The sequence below is a fragment of the Durio zibethinus genome, chromosome 24 (genome assembly GCF_047325235.1).
Source record: "Durio zibethinus cultivar Kanyao isolate XHJ-2024 chromosome 24, ASM4732523v1, whole genome shotgun sequence".
Taxonomy (NCBI): domain Eukaryota; kingdom Viridiplantae; phylum Streptophyta; class Magnoliopsida; order Malvales; family Malvaceae; genus Durio; species Durio zibethinus.
Genome location: NC_143185.1, coordinates 21,426,551 through 21,448,179, shown reverse-complemented (window position 1 = coordinate 21,448,179; position 21,629 = coordinate 21,426,551). Strand labels below are relative to the sequence as shown.

Below are 21,629 nucleotides of genomic sequence, written 5' to 3'. Positions count from 1 at the left end.
ACTTAATTCCATTTCATTTCAAAGTTCGAAAACTGGCAAATTGTGCTAGTATAATATTATATCTTCTTCAAGTTTGGCTTGTCCCGATTGTCTAGAAAAGAAACCTTTGTCAAGAATTAGCAGACTGTTCCATTTTTGAAACTAAAACACTAACAACCCATTTAGAGATTATTAGTAAAATAAACCACATCATTAGCTTTAGCTATAGAGGAAAAAGTATTCTGTACGTAAGCCATGGCACACGAACAGAAAAGCTCCTGTGCAAACACATCATATTTTGAATTCATCAAACTAAGGTATATGGAAGAGAGATTGAAAATTCAAAAGCTTTTAATGCATGTATAAGTATTCTCCTTTAGTAACATAATTCAGGTCTTTAAGTGCACCCATATATATTTATATATAATTGAAGGGGAAATTTGACATAAAGGTTTCGAATCTTTTAGTTAGAGATGACCTTCAACTGGTGCATTAACGGCTGATACCAAGGCCAAGAGGATAATAAATCTTACATTTACAACAAAATAGTAATACATCTTATTGCAGGCGTTTCTAGACATAGAATAATTATTGCTATATTATCTTCTTAGTTATTTCATTGTGAACATAGAGTATTTCAGGAGATATATATATATATATATTTAATTGTGAATGAAATTGCTAGACATTTCTGCTAATATCTTTTGCAGAGCTTTCTGATTTTATCTCTTAGCTGCCTGTGCAAGTATAAAGAAATAGAGCCACAGTACTGTTACGTTGATCCTTTAAAAAGGAAAATGAAGAAATAAACAAAATAAAGAAAACAGAAACAATAAAACGCAGCCACCTGAATGTTAGGAAAATTTAGATATTCAACCAAATCTTGTTATCTCTAGAGTGTAAAATTTCACAGCAAAACCTGGAAGGTCTTACAAAGTTTCAGGAGTAGACAGTGGAAAATCTAACAATGGCAGGGGTCTGGACTCCCAGGGGCCCCAAGGAAATCAACACATTTGAGATTAGCAAGCTTTTCCACCAAATGATGGATAATCTTCAAGAAGAATTGGGTCTGTCAAAAAATTGTTCTATCAACCTCGGATTTTATTTCATGCATCTTTTATTTTGCCCTTTTGCTGGGGGGCTATCCCTTCCCAAATCCTATCAGTTATCAAACCCATTGAAGAGATTGTATGATCAAAGCAATTTTAGATTTGGAATGCACTAAAGTAAAGACTTTTAGAATCAATGAAGAAATAAATTCTTCACTTTCCACGCAGAAGTCTGATGCGTGATGCCTCTTACTGGATTGAAAAACCAAAAAAAAAAAAAAAACCTGATCATTGACAATAACATTTGGGACATTTAATATTCAACAAGCATTGATGTCTAATAAGAAACATGGTTCAAATTCATTGACGCTAACAATCAATCTAGGAAGAAAATATTGAGAAATTAAATCAAAACCTTAACAATTTAAAAATAGTATATGGGAAGCGCATCCAAATTGACCCACTTGTCCTTGATGGTTTAGAAACTCCAAAATTTGTGAATAAACATTAAACCATGATATTAGGCACAACAAGAGTTAATTATATAACTTTCCTCTTGCTCCGACAGAGGTAAAGGATATTTCAAGCCACAAATTAAATATGGTTAAATCATGATTATATTTGTAGAGTTCAATGAGAAACCTTTACTCACTAATGACTGAAAATGAGGTGGGATTCCTTGAAAATTACTGCGTTTTGGATTTGGAATATTTCAAGTATTTTGGTGTTTAATGAAAAAGTTCATTCTATTTCTATGATCCAAAATTAAAAAATAAAAAAAGGGGGAAGAAGTTCATCAATTAGTGCATATATAGGCCCAAAGGTTTGGACTTAGTAGGAGAAGCAGAGCAAATAGAGAGAAGATGAATTCGAGTGGTTGGCAAAAACCCCTCATCATCTCTTATTCTCTTTTTGCACATTTGAATTTCTAGCTGACCAAAGGCACTTGCGAAAGGGTGGATGTGCATGGTAGAGCCGCTGGCTTCCTAGTGGCCCATCTGCTTCATTTGATCAAACAAATATGGTTCCTAGTGGCCTGTTGTCACTGCAGCTCTGGTTATGATCATTTGCACCTGCTAAATATTGCATTTGAGATATATACTGTTCTATATATGTATACATAGAATTAATCAAATGAAGATATTCTATTTGAGTGACTCGTAACCAAACTTAACGTTAAATTATTTATAGACTCAGAATAATATTATGTTAATGAGCACGTACGCCATGCATTCTCAAGCTTTCCAACTGAAATCATTTTGTTTGCGCTAGCTCTAAGGCTAGGCTTGTTGGGGTACTTAGAGCAACTTTTAAAAACATCCAAGTTCCTTTCAGCGAAAAAAAAAAGAACGTTGTTCATCTTTATTTGCTATATGTGTTATTAATTGAAATATTAACAACAACAATTCTTCACAAGCGCATTCAGACACTTCATTTGCATGGGCATGGCATGCAAAAAGCAATAACAATGGTGATTCTTTTTGGTTTGACTTCTGGCCATCCTTTGATGAAGCACATTTAACTTGGAAATACACTCCTTTTTTTTTTTTTTAAATTAATCACTCCTTAAGATTTTGGAATTTTCAATTATCGTTGGTAGATATCCCATGTTTTCAAAAGTCTCCCTTAACTAATTATATTGTATGCTACATGCAAACAAGAAGACCCAAATATTTGGACAAAAGAAATAGTGTAATATACATATATATATATATATATGTGTGTGTGTATATATATTCAGAGTCGAATTTAGGGGATAGGCATGGGTCATGACATTCGAAAAAAATTTTGATAGCCTTAAAATTACAGTTTTGGCACTGTTATTTTTATTTTTGAACCTCTTCTAATATAATTTATTATTAGCTTTACTTGGCCCCCTAATATCATAATGGTGGCTTCGTTTTCTATATATTGGCTGAGAATTACAAAAAAAAGAAAAAATAATTAAGAAAAAAAGCAGAATAAATGAATCATATCCCACCTTAGTATATGTATATCATGATTTACCAAGAATTAATCAACTTTCATTCAGCTGCAAGCCCTAGTGTGTTTGGGGCCTAATTAAAAAGCAATTTGTAGCTTCCCCAGACAACAAATATCCAAAATGCATTGAGTTCAGAGTTTACATCAAAACTTTAATTTTAATTCCAAAATATATATTGCAAATTCTTTCTTTTCATTTCTTAGTAAATTTACATTAGTTTTCCAGTTTGTTTGTTAGATAATTACTGTAAATGATGTTTGGAGGCTGCGTTAATAATTAATTTGATTGCACATACGTACCAATGGTAATCAACAGTCTTTATATGTAAGTATATATATACAAGAAAGAATTTTATCACAGACACATTAGCATGCAAGGAGAAAAAAAATATTATTGCAGGATATAAAGTATTATTATGTATATATAGATATATATATATATTTATTTATATGATGCGGTAGGAGAAAGTTTGATAGTTTGATAAATTAATTCAACCTCATTACATGAGAACCAAATTTAAAAATAAAATTAAAGAAAATTCCAAACATGTGCAAGAGAATTTTATATATATATAGTTCGTTTTATTTCTAAAGACAACCAATTCACTTTATTCTGCAAAACCCAGAAAAGTCATGTATTAATTTAACTTTTGTCACCATCTTCCTTCTCTGGTGGTGGAGGATAATTTAGATCTAATAGAACATTGGTTCTTGGCTCATTCAGATCAATATCCAAGCCCCTCCTCGGCGAAGAAGCAGCCTCCGCTGCATCAGTTGTATTTGAGTCTTGAATCATCTTTTGTATGGTTTCACGAGCCAAGTTCAACAGCGTGGGAGCCAGTTGCTCCTTGAGGGTTTTGTCACCATTATTCCTTTCTGGAGACCCCTCAGGAGTAAATGTTGGCGGGGGGAACGCCCCGGGGGTCTGCCTTTGATGGGCCCTGAGATGTCCAAACACTGCCTTCCAGGACGCGAAAGTTTTTTTACATACGTAACATGTGGGGGCACAACTGGGAACATCCAGTTTCCCTTTCTTACTTGCTTTCGATCCACTGCTCGACCCAACATCAATAGGATCACGGTCTCTTCCTCTTTTTGTGCCAAGAATTGAACTGGAAGAACCTCCACCGGTTGCACCACTCTCTTCACCCTGATGATCAGTTTGAGTCACGTTTTGTTCATTCTGCCGGCCTTCATTCTCTAGGTCAGCCTGGCCCTTCATATTGTCTGCTCCACTTCCCTCTGTCTCAGCATCACCCTCAGCTTGAGTCACGTTGTTCTTATTTTGCCCTATTTTAGCTTGATCATCACCACCCTGACTCATCTTCATTGTATCTCCATCATCAGTACTTTTCTCAGATTGAGTCACGTTGCTCTCATTCTGCCCGCCATCATTCTCAAGGTCAGCCTGACCCTTCATATTGTCTCCTCCACTTCCTTCTGTCTCAGCATCACCCTCGGCTTGAGTCACGTTGTTCTTATTTTGCCCTATCTTCTCTTGATCATTACCACCATGACTCATCTTCATTTTATCTTCTTCATCGGTACTTTTCTCAGATTGAGCCATGTTGCTCTCATTCTGGCTTGTTCTCTCCTGGGCACCCAGGCTGTTTTGAAGGCTGTTCTTCTCCTGTGGTTGATGCTCTGAGGACGAGGGTTTCCGTTCGGCTGATTCTGTGGGGTTGATCATATTGAAAGGTAGTGAAATGCGTCTCTCTTTAGTTAGGACGAAGCGCAGGGTCAACCCTGGCCCTTGGTTGCATTTATATATTGGTTTTGAATTCGCTGGCGGTTAAATTCCTGTTCACTCGATGATCAGAGGGTGTGACTGTTCATCTTGAACGGCCCTTTTGACGTGTCAAAAGGCTACGTACGTCTCTCCATTGTGGCCCGTACACGTCGATATAGCTTGCCCCAACGTACGGTGAGGATGGCATCAGTTTTCATGGAATTGTCGACGGAAAACTAACGTTAGAACGTCGCGTTTTTATTTAATGGAATGACAAATTCGCCCCGAATATATATATTTAGAAGCCAAGCTCAGTATTGTCTATATATTCAGACGATTGGCTAAGCATTTATGGCAGATTTTCTTTATAAGTAAAACGGTGATGTGGTTTCCATATTTTTCAAGGCTAAGGGGAAGATGAAATTGGAGAGCAAGTGGCATTTGAAAATCCAGCTGCCAGCAGAGATACAAAAATCTTTCTCACCTTTCCTTTTAAATTAATACAGGCAAGTTATTTGTTTTCCACTATTAGTATACACCCATTTGTTTAAGGATGCCCACATGTATATGATTTGGATAAATTAAGAGAAGCTCTCTCTCTCTTTATATACAGCGATGCTATGATTAATTTTACTGGATTTACTTCCTTTCAAGGAAAAATTTTGGAGTGAGCATTAAATAGATTTTACCTAGTGTAGATTACACTTGATCTTATCTTATATTATTAAACCGTTTATTGTTAGATCGTTTATCGATGTACTATTAAATTATTTATTGTTAAATCATTTTTCGGTATATCTATTATAACAAATACTATTAAACTGTTTATTGTTAAATCGTTTGTCGGTATAACCGTTATAGTAAATTTATATATATTAAGTTTTAAAGACTGATTAGTTATGTTTGAATATATGAATTTCATAAAAAAAAAAACCTCATAATTAAGTTTCACAACAATAATCAATCTTATTTTATATTATTAAACCGTTTACTATTAAATCATTTATCATATAGCATATTTATATATATTAAATTTCAAAAACTTATGTATGTTTGAATTTATGGATTTCATAAAAATAAATACATTATAATTAAGTTTTACAAAGATAATCGATCTTATTTTATATTATTAAACCGTTTACTGTTAGATCATTTATCGGTATAACCGTTATAGTATATTTATATATATTAAGTTTTAATAACTTAGTTATGTTTGAATATAAATTAAATAAATAAATTATACTCATAATCTTTGATTTTGATTTATTTTAATTTTTAAATTATTTCATTTAAATTCTTAAGTTTTAAAAATGATTTAATTTTGATCATACATTCTTGTTGTAACTTTCATAAATGCTATGTGAACATTCTTGTAACACATAGGTAAGGAAGACATTTTTCCTGATTGTTAATAAAAATATGATAAAAAGATTAAGAAAAAAAATTTAAAAACTAAGAATCAAAATAAAAACAGTTCAAAAGTTAAGAATTGAAACGAAGCCAAATAAAAGATTAAGAAGTATGAATATAATTTACCCTAAATTAGTTTATATACTTTTTCATAACCTACATTAAGTATTTAAATATTTTTTTTTTGCACAGTACACGGATCAAATAATCAAGCGGTCACTTTTTCTGATTTAAGGCTTTGATTTATTTACATGGGTGACTTTTGTGTTAACGAATCAAAATAACAAACGTTATTTTAAAAAAAGACCAAATAAATTAGTTTGTGTAGGCCCAACCCAACCAAAAAACGCCGGGAATACTGACATGGAGAGAAGTTGAATTAGGCTTTTTTATACTAGTTTCCCAGCCCAGTCCAAGGGTCCTCAACCCAACGACCAAACTCAAATCTTATCTATAAAATCAGGAGGCTTTCACAAATTACTGCAACCACCGCAACAAGTTGAGAAACGGGTTTCTTTAAAGAATCTGATATCGGGAAGGAGCGGAGGAGCACAGTAGAGTAGGCACATTAACATAACAAGACTTAACGCCAAGTTTCTGACCTATATCCACGGCGATTTTTATGAGAACCAAAAGTTTCCTCTCGCCTCGTATCAAATCCTTAACTCGCTTTCAGGTCTCTCCATGCGTTTGTTTGAAGCAATTCGTCCAATTTCTTTTCAATAAAGCTGAGTCTTACTTGGTATTTGTTTTTGACTTAGAGATGCAACCACACATTAGGTGAAAGGGGTTTACAAGCTGAATTGCATTCTGAAATGGCTCCACCGCCTAATCCTGTTATTCATCCAAGTCTCACTCTTTATCTAATTTAACTTTCTGTTTAGCCCTTTTTTTTTTTTTTTTTTAAATCATTAACTGAGAATTTTACTCTCGGTTCTTGTTATAATGATGAAGTTGACCCGTCAAAATGGAAGAAGATTCAAGCAAGTAAGGTGGGAATAACTAATTCTATGATCTCATTACCCTCGTGGATTGTATTGAACAATCTTCACAGAGGAGGTAATCATCTTTCACTGCCCATTTGTTTTTGTTTTACTGACATTTTACTTTTTTTTTTTTTTTCAACTTAGCTTCCTATTTCCAAAGCCCTGTTAATGTAGGTTCTTTAAGCTTTAACATGCAAGTGGGTCTTTCAATTATGTTTGTTTTGGTCGTCAAGTCTACTTATTTGATCACATTTAAAAAAAAAAAAAATCAATACTGATTATGCTCAATAAGTTTCTTGTTTTACATATCTCAGGTTTTGAGGCCTACTTAGTTGGCGGCTGTGTTAGAGATTTGCTACTAAACAGAATACCTAAAGATTTTGACGTGATTACAACTGCTACACTTAGACAGGTTTGGTCACAATATTTTTGTTTTTTCTTCTCATTCCCCTTTCTTTACCCGGAATTTTTAGGGGAATGTTGATTGATGTACAATGTTTTCTATTGCCTGATACAGGTCAAGAAGAAATTTTACCGTGCACAGATTGTTGGACGAAGATTTCCAATATGCATTGTGCATATAAAAGGTTCTGTAGTTGAGGTAAATTTCCTGGTTTAGTGCTATCAGAAACTTTCTATGTTATTTCTTCTGGATTGCAACTGCCTCAATAGTGGGAAGTTTCTTAATATGCAATATTGAATTTGTGTGTTCAAATAGGTAACAAGTTTTGAGACAGCTGCAAAACATGATAAAGACAAAGAAAAAGGTTTAATATCTTTAATCCCAAAAGGATGTGATGAAAAAGACCTAATCCGCTGGAGAGATACCAGGAAACGGGACTTTACTATTAACAGGTATTAGTTCTCATATATATATATATATATATACTTTCCATTTTATTCCATGAAAAAAGTTATCACATTCCATTTATGAAGGACCCCACTCCCCCAGCTTTCTCCTTGATAGAGCTTGAGTTTGATGCCATTTAATTCATAAGGATTTTATTTGAATTGTGGATGCAGCTTAATTTTTGACCCTTTTACATGTAATATCTATGATTACAACAATGGAATGTCAGACCTGAAGTCATTAAAGGTGATTCTCCAACTCTGCTAATAACAATTTTATGTGTCTCATAACCTAAACTAATATTTACCCTCTGCATCTTCGTTTCGGTTACATTGGCCCAGCTACGAACATTAATCCCTGCCCATGTGTCATTTCGAGATGACTGTGGTAGGTGATTCTAACTTTCTTGAGTGCAATCTCTTATAAGATTTTTGGATGGAATGACTGCTACATTATTAGACGCTAGTGGAAAATTACAGCTATTTTTCTTGTGCAGCAAGAATTCTCCGGGGCTTAAGAATTGCAGCTCGTCTAGGCTTGTCATTTTCAAAGGATACTGAGAGTGCAATGTACGAACTTTCAGCCTCCATTGAGGGTTTAGATAAGGTAGTTTAGAAATATTAGTTGAGAGTATCTTGCTTTCCACATAATGTCTCTTCTCTCTCTCTCTCCATTTTTTTTCCTTTGTGAGTCTTTTTTGGCCCCCTTTCTTGCACCATTCACTTTTGCTTTTGCTACACCAAAACTAGGTGCAAAGAACCAAACTGACTGTGGCTAATTTACAACCCTTTGCCTTTGGATCCTTTTATTTTTGGTGTAAAATTAAATTGCTGCTATCAGTATTTTACATGATACTTATCATCATAATATTGTTCATTTATCTAGTCCAGATTAATGTTGGAACTGAACTACATGCTGTCTTTTGGAGCTGCTGAGTTGTCCATTTGCTTGCTTCAGAGATTTAACCTGCTGCATATTTTACTTCCGTTTCAGGTTTATGCATTTTTAGCTTCTGGTTTTATGTAATTTAATTTCTTGAATTTAGTTATTAGAGAGGTTATATGAGACTTGTTTGCTACACAGGCAGCGTACATTAATCAGCAGAGATCCGCCAAGAATTCCCCGATGCTGATGGTGAGCTTGGATTCATAGAAAGAACATGTTGTTTTCTGTATTTCTAACTTTGTTGATGAAGGAACTCCGTATTTGTAGAGTCGAGGGATTTATGAGAGTTTTGGTAGCTATGCAATTCAAGTTGACTTTATCAAGCCTGTTTACCTACTTTTGGGACAATATAAATACTCAATCTTCAAAAGTATTTGAAATTCAAAGTAATTTAGAGATATTGGTGCACTGTCTTGAGATTCTGACTAAGTTTTTACTGATAGTTGTCTAGAAAGATAAGGTTTATGTTATAGAAAGATAAATCTGAATGTTTTTTGAGTTCTGCTAACAATTTGATAATTATTTGTTTTCTGCAAAATAAGATAATAATTATGCTTAGCTGGTTTGGTATGCTTAACATGAACATTTGATGCAGTTTTGACATTATTTTGGGAAATTTCTCAAAAAATTATTCCTGTGAATATGGCACTTTTCAAAGAAGTGAGATTCTTTCCACTGGCTTGCATGCCTATGAACTATCATAAGGTCTCTCAAACACATGAATTTTGGCTTGATGGTTTTACTTCCTGAATCTCTGTCTTGTCTTTTTGGCAGAAATTATTTTTCAATTTGGATAAGTTGGTTTCTTCTGATCATCCTGCTGATAGCTGTCTATGGTGAGTTACCTGTCTTTTTTGTGTCTTCTCAAGCATAGAATAATATCATAAGACTTCATCTTTGTTATTATCATTATCAACAAAAACTTGGCCATTGAAAAGAGCAGTTCGACTTTCATAGCAAGTTTGGCAATTCTCTGTTTAAACCTGTATGCAGATTAGGTTGAAAATATTATTTTTGAAGAAGAATGAGCATAAATGTCTGTGGGAATATTTTTGTACTGCAGATGATGGTGTTCACATTAAGAAATAAACAGGATGGAAGCTATCATAATATGTAAATCCAAGGACTTGGTGGATGGTTATCAACTGCATTTACATGTTATTATGTTTTTTAGTATTCGTGATCTGCTCTACCGATCATTTTTTCTACATAGAACAGGGTTGGATTGTTGATGTTTCACCTGGCATTGGTAAACAACCCTCAAGATGGTCTTGTTGTCTGGACGTTTGCTTCTGTTCTGTATCATGGAAAGTGGAAGGTAGGTGTTGAATTTGCAAGAGAACAAACAAAAGTGGAAGTAAAATTTGTACCTGAAATCTCAGGTTTCTCTGAAACTAAATCAGATGAAGACCTGGCCAAAGAAGTTTCTCAGTTTGCAACTCTGGTGCAAGATTCTGTATGGGCCTTAACGGAGACAAGCAGTTTATTTCAATCAATGTCCAGATATCCATCTTCTCCATGCCCTGGTTTGGTAAGTGCCATTAATATGACATCTCCTTCATCGAATTTTTTAGCATTTCTGATCAGAGATGTTCATGTTTTCCCTTGCCTGAGGTAAATTAGCCTGCCATTAGAAATGGACCTAGATCATGCCTTGATTTGCTTGTGAATGGACTTTTTTCGTTTGTTACCAAAAAATTGGTGTTGTTCTGTTATTTATATGTATTTGTATATGTATCTTTTTTAGTAAATTAGGTTTTTTTTTCAGGTCTTTGTACCAAAGAAAACTGCAAAAGCTACTGCTAAAATTTTTGATCTGATGGTAGAAGATATTAAATCTTTCATAAATGACAGACGTGGGGAGAGTCCCGAGATTAACTACCACTTGCTTGGAAAGGGTGATCCATGTGAGACTAGATATGTGCTTGGCAAAATTATTTTAGAATCAATGAAGGCTTGTCCCCTTGGAGATGCAACAGAGATAGCCAATGGTGAGAAGGGCTTCCTGCAACCAAAGGGAATTGAGGAAATTCTGGCAAATAATCAACTTCCTCTGAAGAAGGATAAAAAACGTACCCCATCATTATTGAATCTTGAGGCCAAACAAGGGATGCCAAAGAAGCAAAAATTGGTTGATTGGAACCGGAATCCTTCTGAGCTATATACTGCTACAAAGAAGCAGAAAATGGTTGCTAAAGAGGAGTTCCAAGAGTTGTCTAAGAAGCACCAGAGGGTGGTCAAGGCATGCAAGTTATCTGAAAGTGAGATAAGCTCGATGCAAGGGAACATATCAAAGAAGGAAAAAGGTCATTTAGTGAATCGGGAAAGGGCGGTGGTAAAGGAAGAGATGCGCAAGAATGATAAGAAAAAGAAAGCCTAGAAGCATATGAAGGTAGTAGAGAAGTTGAAACACCAAATTTCACCACATGCAGTCATTAAGAAGAAACAAAGGGTAGTTAGCAAGTTTAATTTGAGACGGATGAGATGGTTACAGTGGGAAAAGCAGTTAGGAAAGGAAGAGGTGAAGGAAAACCCTGAGAAACATAAAGCTATAGCAGTAAAGAACAGAAGCGGTCCAACGTTACTTTCTGGTCTTTTCAAGTGATTGGCTTCATTCTTCGCATGCTACACTTTTTACTTTTTGTAACAGCAACAACAACTGAGCAGTAAATTTATCTTTCCCCTAGGGGCTTTGGGTGTGCTTTTTTGTTACCGTACTGAAACTTTCATGTGTACCAAAGATGCGTGATAAAATAATAAGACGTAATTAATGTAGGCTATTGTGATTTGTTAACAAAATTTCTGACGTTAGATATGGTTGCAAGCATTATTAACATATTAGTATTACATTTTGTTGCGGAAATAAAGAATTCAAATGCAGTGCAGTGCAGTGCAGTGAAGAGTAAATTTTGAAAGTGCTCAGCTCAATCCTTCTTATTCTTACTGGTATTATTTTCGTTTCAGAAGAAATGCTTCGTTTGTTTTTGTTTTTCTCTTGGGAGTGCAAAAGAAATTAAATTTTGAATATTTAAAATGAAAAATACTCGTTCAATATTTTAACATTTCTTTTATGGAGAGTATGAATGAATGGAACAAAATTGAAAGAAATAAATGATTGATGAATGATGTCCCCGAAGTGGGGCAGAAGAGAAGAGAGTAGAGAGCGCGTTTACGATCTAATCTCTCCCACCCATCTTTTTGTTGACAACCAAAAGCAATCAAATCAATGTTCATGACATCAATGAGTGTAGTAATAATAATTTTAAAACCTAGCTAGGTGACCGTTGCTAGGACACACTCATACCCCTCTCCTAATCATCTAACGGTCACTTTCCACTAGAAGCTAGCCGTTGCTTTTGAAAATACCACACCTTCCCCCTTTTTCTCTCTCTCATTCCCCCTCCCCTCTTTACCTATCATTCCTCCTGTACTTGTAGTTTTACGCTTCCGGGGGCCTTGAGTTCTTTAAATGCTCTTTCTTTTACTAATTCAAAGGCTTTACCCTTGGTCTCCTTCATCTTCTTCTTCTTCTTCTTCTTCTTTTGGGGCGGTTGGTGGTTGTTTTTGTTCTTTTAGATAATCAACCAAAATGGATCATATATCTGATGACAACAACCCTAATCTTATCAAGCCCACAAATTTTCAAGGTATATTTGGCTTGACTTCTTCTCAGTTCAAGATTGAAACTTGGGTGTCAAGCCCAATAATCTAACATGGCTTTTCATTTCATTTTTCTTTCGTATAAAGCAGGAGTAGTACTTATGGGTTGCAGAAAGTTTGGACAGGAGATTAGGGCACACAACAGAAGAGCTTTAAGTGTCGTTAATCAGAATTTACTAGGAGCTAAAGCATACCCTTGTGTTGTTAATAAGAGAGGCCTGTCTAAGTATATATCTCTCAATTGCTATATACAAGTTCTAAATCTTTTGCTTCCTTGTTTTCCCTTGAATATGAGTTTTAAGAATGCTTTCTTGCACACAGAAGAAATGAAAATTTTGAAAACAGCCATCTTGATCCAGTGCACAGACCTATTACCAGGTTAGTTTTTGAACCTTTTCACTTTTTCCTCTTACTTGCTTGGCTAATGAGTAAAAGTACAAAAAGAAAAGAAAGTTCAAATTTTGGATCTTAATTAGATCTCAGACAAATGTCCAAGACAGAAAAAACTTTCGTGATTTTTTTTTCATTATTTACAAATCAAAAAGACCATTATAGATTGAAGACATATTTATCTAATCTTGTATGTTTTGAGGGTAAACAAATGAGCTTGCTTCTGTATGCATCTGGGACTAATCTTCAAATTTTAATTTCTTCATTTTGAATTATATATGCTGAACTTCAGGAAGTGTGCTGCTCAAATTTCGAGTAGTCAACGGCATTGCCCCGAGGTACCACACACAACTCCATCTCTCTTTAGGGATCATAAAATATTCTAAACTTACTAATCCATGATAGGAACATTATTTCTGATGGATGTCTTATCCCCTCAACAGGAAACTAAGAAGCTGAAACCATCCAATATTCCAAGCTCAAATGAGTTCGGAGACTGTATATTTATAGATGTGGAGGAAAACAAGGCATCATCCGTAGACAAGCCGGTACCCATGTTCTTAGAAGAAACAGCAACTAGGCTCTATGAAGCTGATGATATGGTATCTACTTCATGTTCTTATCTCCCTCTTGGAATGTATTATTTGTCTACAATTCCATTAAACTGGGTTTATTGAAATTGCATAGGAGGAAGTCGAAATGGAGGATATATTAGTTGAGGAGCCAAGTGTTGATATTGATGGCTGTGATGCTAAGAACCCACTGGCAGTCGTCGACTACGTTGAAGATTTGTATGCTTTCTATAGAAAGATGGAGGTACATATAAAGCACTTTTCATTGAAATCTTAGATCCTTTTCATATAGAAAAATTTCCTCTTTAGATAGTCTGGTGTTCACGTAACTTTCTCGGTGTATGATAGTTAAAAGTTCAAGTGATGATAAAACCATAAGCTCATTTTGAATTCTTTGGTCTAGTCTCCTCTGATAGGTCATAATAATAGGATGTCAACTTCCAGTATAAGTATAATAAAAATAAGGACGTAGGAGTAATAATTTGGTTAGATAAACACTAGTACTGTCAAATACTTCATCATTCATTTATCTAGTTATCCTGCAAATTTATTCTGCTTCCTAGTTAAGCTAAAATTTAAATCTGCCTGAGATTTAGTTACGGTATATTAATTTAATCACCTGAAACTTGACTGAAACCAACTCACTCTATGCAGAATTTTAGCTGGATTTCACCAAACTACATGGCGCAGCAGTCTGACATTAATGAGAAAATGAGGGCTATACTGATTGACTGGCTTATTGAGGTATATACCCTAGCTACTGAACCAATGCCTTAAAATGGTAAATAATTAGGTTCTGCAGGTTCAAACTTTAATGATATAATGAATGCCGTTCGAATCATCAACTCTAAGGATCATATTGGCTTGCGCAAATCAACAGGTGCACGACAAATTTGACCTCATGGGCGAGACATTATTTCTTACTGTTAATCTCATAGACAGATTTTTGTCCCAGCAAACAGTGTTAAGGAAAAAGCTTCAGTTGGTTGGATTGGTTGCTATGCTCTTAGCATGCAAGTACGAGGAGGTCTCTGTTCCTGTTGTGGGAGATCTAATCCTTATATCAGATAAAGCTTACTCTAAGAAAGAAGTTCTCGAAATGGTAGTTAATGATACCATTCTGCCATTATGTTAAGCTGCCAAGCGAAAGAGCTAGAGCACTAACGGGTTCCCCTTTCACATGCTGCAGGAGAGATTGATGCTTAATACATTGCAGTTTAACATGTCATTTCCAACACCGTATGTTTTCATGCGGAGGTTCCTGAAAGCCGCTGAGTCCGACAAGAAGGTCAGTTAGAACTTACCGCTCAGCGACTCTTGAGTTTTGATATTATTGCAAAATTACTAAAATTTGTAATGGATTTTTATCAAAGCAGCTTGAGCTTCTATCATTCTTCTTGATTGAGCTTGCCCTAGTGGAATATGAGATGCTTAAGTTCCAACCGTCACTATTAGCAGCTGCTGCAATCTATACTGCTCAATGCGGTCTGTATGGATTCAAGCAGTGGAGTAGGACAAGCGAGTGGCATAGCAACTGCTCGGAAGATCAGCTATTGTGAGTCCTTTTATTCCTTCAAAATTTCTTATCAACAAATGTAAAATCTATAGGAAAAGTTACTAAGGATTTTGGTTTGTTCTTTCTTGCAGAGAATGTTCTAGACTGATGGTTGGTCTCCATCAGAGGGCAGCAACAGGAAAACTAACAGGGGTACATAGAAAGTACTGCACATCCAAGTTTGGGTACACAGCAAAATGTGAACCAGCAAAATTTCTATTAGAAGATACTCTCACCCAACCATAGGGAAGGAATGTGTATAGCAACTACTGACTATACCTGATTTGATGAAGAGAGGACAGATAGATAATAAAGGAGCAACTTTGTGTTGCAATTAGGAAATAAAAATTTTGAAAATTTTTTAAGCCTGCAACAGCCATGGTTGATTTCTGTGTATGTTTCAAATTGAACATAATTTCCTTGTGACTTCTTTTGATGGTACCTTTGTGGAAATATGTTTGAAAAAAAAAAGGCAAGGAAAAAGTGCTTTGAATATGACATTATACTTGACGGTTTAAATTTTGATGATGTGAATTTGAAATATTCTTAATAAAGATCAATGTTGACCTTCGTTTTTTCTCGTTTTAATAAAGCCAAATATTTAAATTTGGTTCACCTCTTTCCAAGTCTAAAACAAAAATATTATGGCATCCAAATGAGTTATTTTATTTTATTTATTGCAAGTACTGGTAGAGTTGCTATTGGATTCGAGTCTTACCAAACAAAAACAATTAATCTGACGGATCCCCTACTTTTTCATTCCTCAAGGAAGTACATTTAAAATTGAATTGCAGAAACATCACCAACTCATTTCTTTTACTTTTTATTTTTTTTATTTATGACAACCTCGTTCTCACGATAAAAGAATGTAAAAATATAATATATATATATTAATATTTAAATTTAATATTATAAAATATTTTTTATAAAATAAAATAATTTTTGAATCAGAATAAAATATATTTTACAAATTAAATATAAATTTTTATAAATAATATTAAAATGATCACTAATCAAATATATAATCATAATTATATATAAAAATTAAAATAAATAATATTTATAAATCGAATACATATTTCTACAATATTTCATATATCACACTAAATCCATCCAGATTACACATTAGTCAATTTTCCAATCGTACTTGTAATATGACTTACGATTCACTGAGAACCACAGACACAACACAAGTGACCAAGAGATGGTGTGATTTAAGTAACTCCAAAAACGACACCGCTGCATTTGTCCACTTCTCACCAACCCAAAAGAAAAAAAAAAACCCATTATTTTTTATTAAATAAAACACTCCCACTTACTTTCGGATCTTTCCATCAAACACCCCCTCGAACATTAAAAAAAAAAAAAAAAAAAATTGCTTTCCCTCTCCCTCTCCGAAATCTATAGCCATGGCGGCAACAGCCTCAACCACCCCTCATTCTATTCTCCTCCAAAAGATCCCTCAAAATCATGCCTTTCTCCAACCCAACTCCATCACCTTCACTCTCACCAATCAAAGGTGTGCCAAACCCTTCTCGATCTCATGTTCAGCAACTACCCCAATCCAAGATCGACCCTCCCTCCAATCCCACCCTCAAGATCGAGTCTTTAACTTCGCCGCTGGACCCGCCACGTTACCCGAGAACGTCCTCCTCAAGGCCCAATCCGATCTTTACAACTGGCACGGATCGGGCATGAGCGTTATGGAAATGAGCCACCGTGGCAGAGATTTCCGTTCTATTATCGAAAAAGCAGAGGTCGATCTCCGTACCCTTCTCAACATCCCTGAAAACTACGCTGTTTTGTTCCTTCAAGGTGGGGCCACCACGCAGTTCGCTGCCATCCCTTTGAATCTCTGTCGGCCCGATGACACCGTTGATTATCTGGTTACTGGTTCATGGGGAGATAAGGCTTTCAAGGAAGCCCAGAAATATTGCAAGCCAAAAGTCATTTGGTCTGGGAAATCGGAGAAATACGTGAGCGTCCCCTTATGTGATGGTTTAGAGCAAAGCGCAAATGCCAAGTATTTGCATCTATGCGCTAATGAGACTATTTATGGGGTTGAGTTCAAGGACTATCCTGTTCCTAGCAATCCAAGTGGGGTTCTTGTAGCTGATATGTCTTCCAATTTTTGTTCCAAGCCTGTTGATGTAACCAAGTTTGGGTTGATTTATGCTGGTGCGCAGAAGAATGTGGGGCCAGCAGGGGTTTGCATCGTCATCGTCAGGAAGGATCTTCTAGGAAATGCACAAGAGCTTACACCTGTGATGCTTGATTACAAGATCCACGCTGAGAACAACTCTTTGTACAATACACCTCCGTGTTTTGGAATTTACATGTGTGGTTTGGTGTTTGAAGATCTTTTGAAGCAGGGAGGATTAGAGGAGGTTGAGAAGAAGAACAAAAAGAAAGCGGGTATATTGTACAATGCCATTGATGAAAGTACGGGATTCTACAAGTGCCCGGTTGAGAAATCAGTGAGGTCGCTGATGAATGTGCCATTTACATTGGAGAAGTCAGAATTGGAAGCTGAGTTTTTGAGGGAAGCTGCTAAGGAGAAGATGGTGGAGCTCAAGGGACATAGGTCGGTGGGAGGCATACGAGCTTCTATTTATAATGCTATGCCTTTGGATGGAGTTGACAAGTTAGTTGCTTTCATGAAGGATTTCCAGTCAAGGCATGCTTGATTCATGCCTCTTCCAACAAGGTTGGTTTTTTTTTGGTCTCATGTTTGTTCTCATTTATGTTTGCTCTGGTTTTATGTTGGGTAGTTTTAAGTAGTACTATGATAAATTCAAGCTATTCTTCGGGAAATGCTGAAAGTTCCAAGCAGGGGGAGTTTAGCAAGATTTTGGTAATAGATTTACATGATTGCTAGTTTCATTTCCCATTTAGATTCCTAGTCGCACAATGTTAAATGATCTAATAAAGGTTGCTGGAATTTTGATGTCAACCTTTTTCCATTATAAATTGCACTGCACCTTAACATTGTGCACTTAATCTTACAGCACTCCAAACCTATTTTAGCTCTTGCGTGCCAAAGCCCGAAGCCACTGACATGTATTTATTCGTTAATTTCATTGAATTCTTCCTGTCTGGGACATGAACAATTTGGGCATGATTTGAGGGATCAAATGACTCATGGCTATTACATTAAAAAAATTCTATTCTTATTGTCTTAAATATAAACGGTTTTTACTCAGTACAAAGTACAACCATTCTCCCTTAACGAAACAATTTCATTGGCATTGGCAGAGGACATCAATGCCCATGGACGCCCTCAGGTACAGCATCCTTGTTTTCCAGATACAATGGCTTTGAAAAATAAGGTAAATTGGTTAGAATTTAGGAAAGCAAATATCACTATCAATAACAAAGACAAAGTCAAAGTGATAGTTCCACCGATCAAAGATGTTGGCGTACCAACGGCATTGAAATCATAATCGCTGAAACACCCTGTTAGTATTTTCTCAAAAAGATGGAGACAGGGAAGTAAAGAATACTTACTTTAGGATCTTCCCTCTCTATAACTAGCGGCTACATTTTTGAAAAATTCTGTGGTAGCACCTGCATGTTCATCATAACATGCACTACTATCAGGGCAGAGATATAACCACTAATGAAACTAAAGCAACGGAGGATGGCGTTTTGGTTTGAAATGCAAAGTTTGAACCATATTGTGCTCCTCTTGAATCAAAATAATTAAAACATAACAAAATAATTAAAACATGAGAGCATTTTGTGGTCTACTTGCATCTTATTAATTCATTCATGACTTTCTTGCAACTTATTCACTTATAAAAAAGTATACATCACGAAAAAGGACATTGTGCTGAAACTCCTTTTTCAACAATAATAATACTCCTTTTTGAAGAAATCCTTTTTTCCTATATATAATATGAAGAATAATAATATGAGTAGCTACTTGATCTTTGCACATCTGTCTATATATCATTTCATTGAGGTTCAACTACTAATCATTAATTAATAATTAATTAATGGGTTATAAATTATTATTAAGAGAAGTAGTAGGACGTAAAAACCAAGAGAGAAAAATACGAGACAAAACAAAATAGTTTTTTCCTCCTGCCGCTGCTGCAAAGAAGTTCAAACTCTTTATAAAGGGAAGTGTCAAACCCGATGCCCCCAACATTCATTCCGATCTTCAAACAATTCTTCACCTCACCTTGTTCTAACTTCACACCCACCCCATCCATCACCTACATGCTACACCCGGGCGACGTTGCATGGGCCGAGACCCGTTAGCTTGATGTCATCCTCTGCTTGTTGGTCTGGATGGACCTTTCTTCGACGCTCATTATGACCAGCCAAACGATCCCGACAGCTTCTTTTGGCGCCATCAAACTCTGAAATTTCATGAAACCTGCGTTTTACAGTCCAAAAATCACCGGATGTACAGAAAACCATAACAAAGATCTATGCTTGTCATACTACAAGCTACTATTCCTTTCATTTGGATATTCCCATGGATATGCACAACCAGGCTGTAGTACAAAATTCAGTAGAAACTCAAAAAATGTACAAATAGGCGACTAACATTTGTCTCCACGATGGTCTTATCATGGATATTTAGGCTTAAGTTGATCATGATAATATTTGTTCACATTATAGACGTCACCTCATTCAAATATTCAAGGAATTTGCATGAACACTCCTATAAAATTCTCAGTTTCAATGCTAGACAACAGAGTCTAAGGCAGTCCAATTATTTGATATACTAGCAAAGTAATCACCTCAGAAAAAAAGACGTACACCATTTTTTTCATCCTCCTCATCAATAGCAAAACTAGACCAGCAAATTCCTGCCTCTGTATCTAACCAACTTAGCAGAGTTATTTAAAAAACATAGAGATGAATGAGACCTTAAAGCCTAAAACAAAGTATGACGAGAAGAAACAGATAAAACACTTAATTCGGACATTAATGTCTGGTAAAACTCCAAATGACAAAGAGATATCGATAATTAAGTAGCAAAATAAGCAAAGAGTAACCTGCTACACTGCTGGCAGAACCTCTGGCGAATGCCTTTAACCAAAACAAAGGCAGCCTTTGCGTGTCGCTCGCAGACTTTGTGGCGCCGATGATATTGCTTTGCATCTTTCAAATCCGCACCACATTCATCAACTTGACAACAAAAAAGATTACCACCGCCACCGCAGCTTGCACTGTGTGAGTGCTCTATCAAATTCCTTCTCTCAAATCTCTCCCTGGGAACCACCCTTATCATGACTTTTCTCTCCTCTCTTTGTTGTTCCTCATGCTCACTCTCTGTTTCTTCTTCCTCTAACTCTGATTCTTTCTCTGTTTCCGAGTCATCTTCTATCCCTTCTAGTGTTTTAAACGACCTTTTTGACATTAAAAAAAAAAAAAACTCAAAGTAAAAAGCGCTTTTCTTTATGTTTGGGCTCTTTGGGGGTTTTAAGGAAGGACTAGATTAACATTAGATTTGCTGAGCCTGAGACAGTAAGGAATTTTTAGGGTTCGTAAATGTGAGTGAGTGTGAAAGAATGAATCTAACAAAAGCCCCAAAGTATGGTAATAAAAAAGAGAAAAAAAAAAGGACAATGGGATAATAATATCTGTGGGGGAGAGAGAGAGTCCCACCATAAGACGCAAAGTGTCATAGTCACCCAACATAAAAACCTTCGCTTTCCAGGAGTCATTACTTGAATCAATCAATTACTTCTTCGTCTTTGCCCACTCTAACATTTTCGCTTTTCTTTGTCTTCTAGCTTTTTCTCCCTTGCCGACGGCCATCAGATTTTGAGGAAAAGAAAAAAAAAAAAAACTTTTCATTCATAGAGGGAAAATAATATTGTGATTGATTAGTAGGAGGAGGAGATGGTGTGGGGAAGGAGCATGTCAACAGAACAGGGCATTACCGTGGCTGGCTAATGAAGCGTTTAAACAGTTGAGATTCCAGACACGTAGCATATTCACGCTTGTTCTATAAATGACAATATAAAACTTTGCTGGACAATTCTCTGCTGTTTCTGGGATTTTGTCCCGTAGATGGGGGAATCATATGCAAGACATCCACGTATTTGGATTCCCAATATCAACTCAATATTAAATTAATGCGTTTCTGATGGGTTGGCGGGACTTTGTTTTCGAGCGTTATACTTTTACCTGCTTCTGGTCGTTTGACTTGTCCGTTAATTATTATTATTTTATATATTTTCGTTCATATATGTAGTACATTTCATACAGTCAAAGAGCAGGGGCTTCCAGTGGGCCAAGGACACAGTTATGTTAAGCCGCAAGCAAGGTGAATCAACAGACTGCAGATGCCACTGGCTATTAGCTAACTGCTAAGCCAATTGAAGTCAAACATGCTCAACTTCAACTGCAAATTCCAAAAAGTTTCTTAGCTCTTTCACATTTTTTTCTTATTAGCTCTCTGTTTGAACATCTTGGATCATCTCTCTCTCTCTCTCTCTCTCTCTCTCTTTATTTAACTATACATCCGCGAGCCCAACTGAATCCAAACTCCAAAACTT

The 21,629-nt window shown here is 35.7% G+C and overlaps 4 protein-coding genes and 1 pseudogene across 11 annotated transcripts; 3 read left to right on the top strand and 2 right to left on the bottom strand.

Annotated features, from left to right (window-relative positions):
* Positions 1–3,555: 3,555 nt before the first annotated feature.
* On the bottom strand, positions 3,556–4,701 carry LOC111316488 (uncharacterized). Its single transcript, XM_022918425.2, has one exon. It carries the CDS (start codon positions 4,699–4,701, stop codon positions 3,655–3,657), a length of 1,047 nt encoding a protein of 348 aa, XP_022774160.1. The 3' UTR covers positions 3,556–3,654.
* A 1,933-nt stretch (positions 4,702–6,634) lies between these two features.
* Positions 6,635–11,742, top strand: LOC111317278 (uncharacterized). 6 transcript variants are annotated; one of them, XM_022919743.2, is made up of 14 exons: positions 6,635–6,826; positions 6,912–6,999; positions 7,105–7,209; positions 7,451–7,548; positions 7,654–7,737; positions 7,855–7,991; positions 8,160–8,232; positions 8,328–8,373; positions 8,483–8,555; positions 8,877–8,979; positions 9,070–9,120; positions 9,706–9,767; positions 10,150–10,462; positions 10,700–11,742. In XM_022919743.2, the coding sequence occupies exons 1-14, from the start codon at positions 6,773–6,775 to the stop codon at positions 11,309–11,311; spliced, it is 1,899 nt and encodes a 632-aa protein (XP_022775478.1). In that variant the 5' UTR covers positions 6,635–6,772; the 3' UTR covers positions 11,312–11,742. The 6 variants fall into 6 exon arrangements, with proteins under 6 accessions (XP_022775478.1, XP_022775477.1, XP_022775479.1 ...); XM_022919742.2 differs by having other exon boundaries at positions 8,483–8,592; positions 8,872–8,979; XM_022919746.2 differs by lacking the exon at positions 6,635–6,826 and having other exon boundaries at positions 6,929–6,986; positions 8,483–8,592; positions 8,872–8,979.
* A 604-nt stretch (positions 11,743–12,346) lies between these two features.
* Positions 12,347–15,686, top strand: LOC111317279 (G2/mitotic-specific cyclin-1-like). The gene is made up of 11 exons (XM_022919747.2): positions 12,347–12,578; positions 12,682–12,817; positions 12,913–12,969; positions 13,274–13,319; positions 13,425–13,583; positions 13,669–13,797; positions 14,208–14,297; positions 14,434–14,655; positions 14,743–14,841; positions 14,930–15,108; positions 15,201–15,686. Exons 1-11 carry the CDS (start codon positions 12,521–12,523, stop codon positions 15,352–15,354), a joined length of 1,329 nt encoding a protein of 442 aa, XP_022775482.1. The 5' UTR covers positions 12,347–12,520; the 3' UTR covers positions 15,355–15,686.
* A 745-nt stretch (positions 15,687–16,431) lies between these two features.
* LOC111317280 (phosphoserine aminotransferase 2, chloroplastic pseudogene) lies at positions 16,432–18,061 on the top strand (annotated as a pseudogene). Its single transcript, XR_016333375.1, has one exon. The product of XR_016333375.1 is annotated as a phosphoserine aminotransferase 2, chloroplastic pseudogene (transcript).
* A 271-nt stretch (positions 18,062–18,332) lies between these two features.
* LOC111317281 (squamosa promoter-binding protein 1-like) lies at positions 18,333–20,629 on the bottom strand. Of its 2 annotated transcripts, XR_016333376.1 has the most exons (4): positions 20,121–20,629; positions 19,295–19,492; positions 18,616–18,675; positions 18,333–18,423 (listed from the first exon to the last, which is right to left on the bottom strand). XR_016333376.1 is itself a non-coding variant. In XM_089753911.1 (2 exons), exons 1-2 carry the CDS (start codon positions 20,483–20,485, stop codon positions 19,336–19,338), a joined length of 522 nt encoding a protein of 173 aa, XP_089610037.1. In that variant the 5' UTR covers positions 20,486–20,629; the 3' UTR covers positions 19,202–19,335. The 2 variants fall into 2 exon arrangements, 1 of the variants encoding a protein (XP_089610037.1); XM_089753911.1 differs by lacking the exons at positions 18,333–18,423; positions 18,616–18,675 and having other exon boundaries at positions 19,202–19,492.
* Between the last annotated feature and the right edge of the window lie 1,000 nt (positions 20,630–21,629).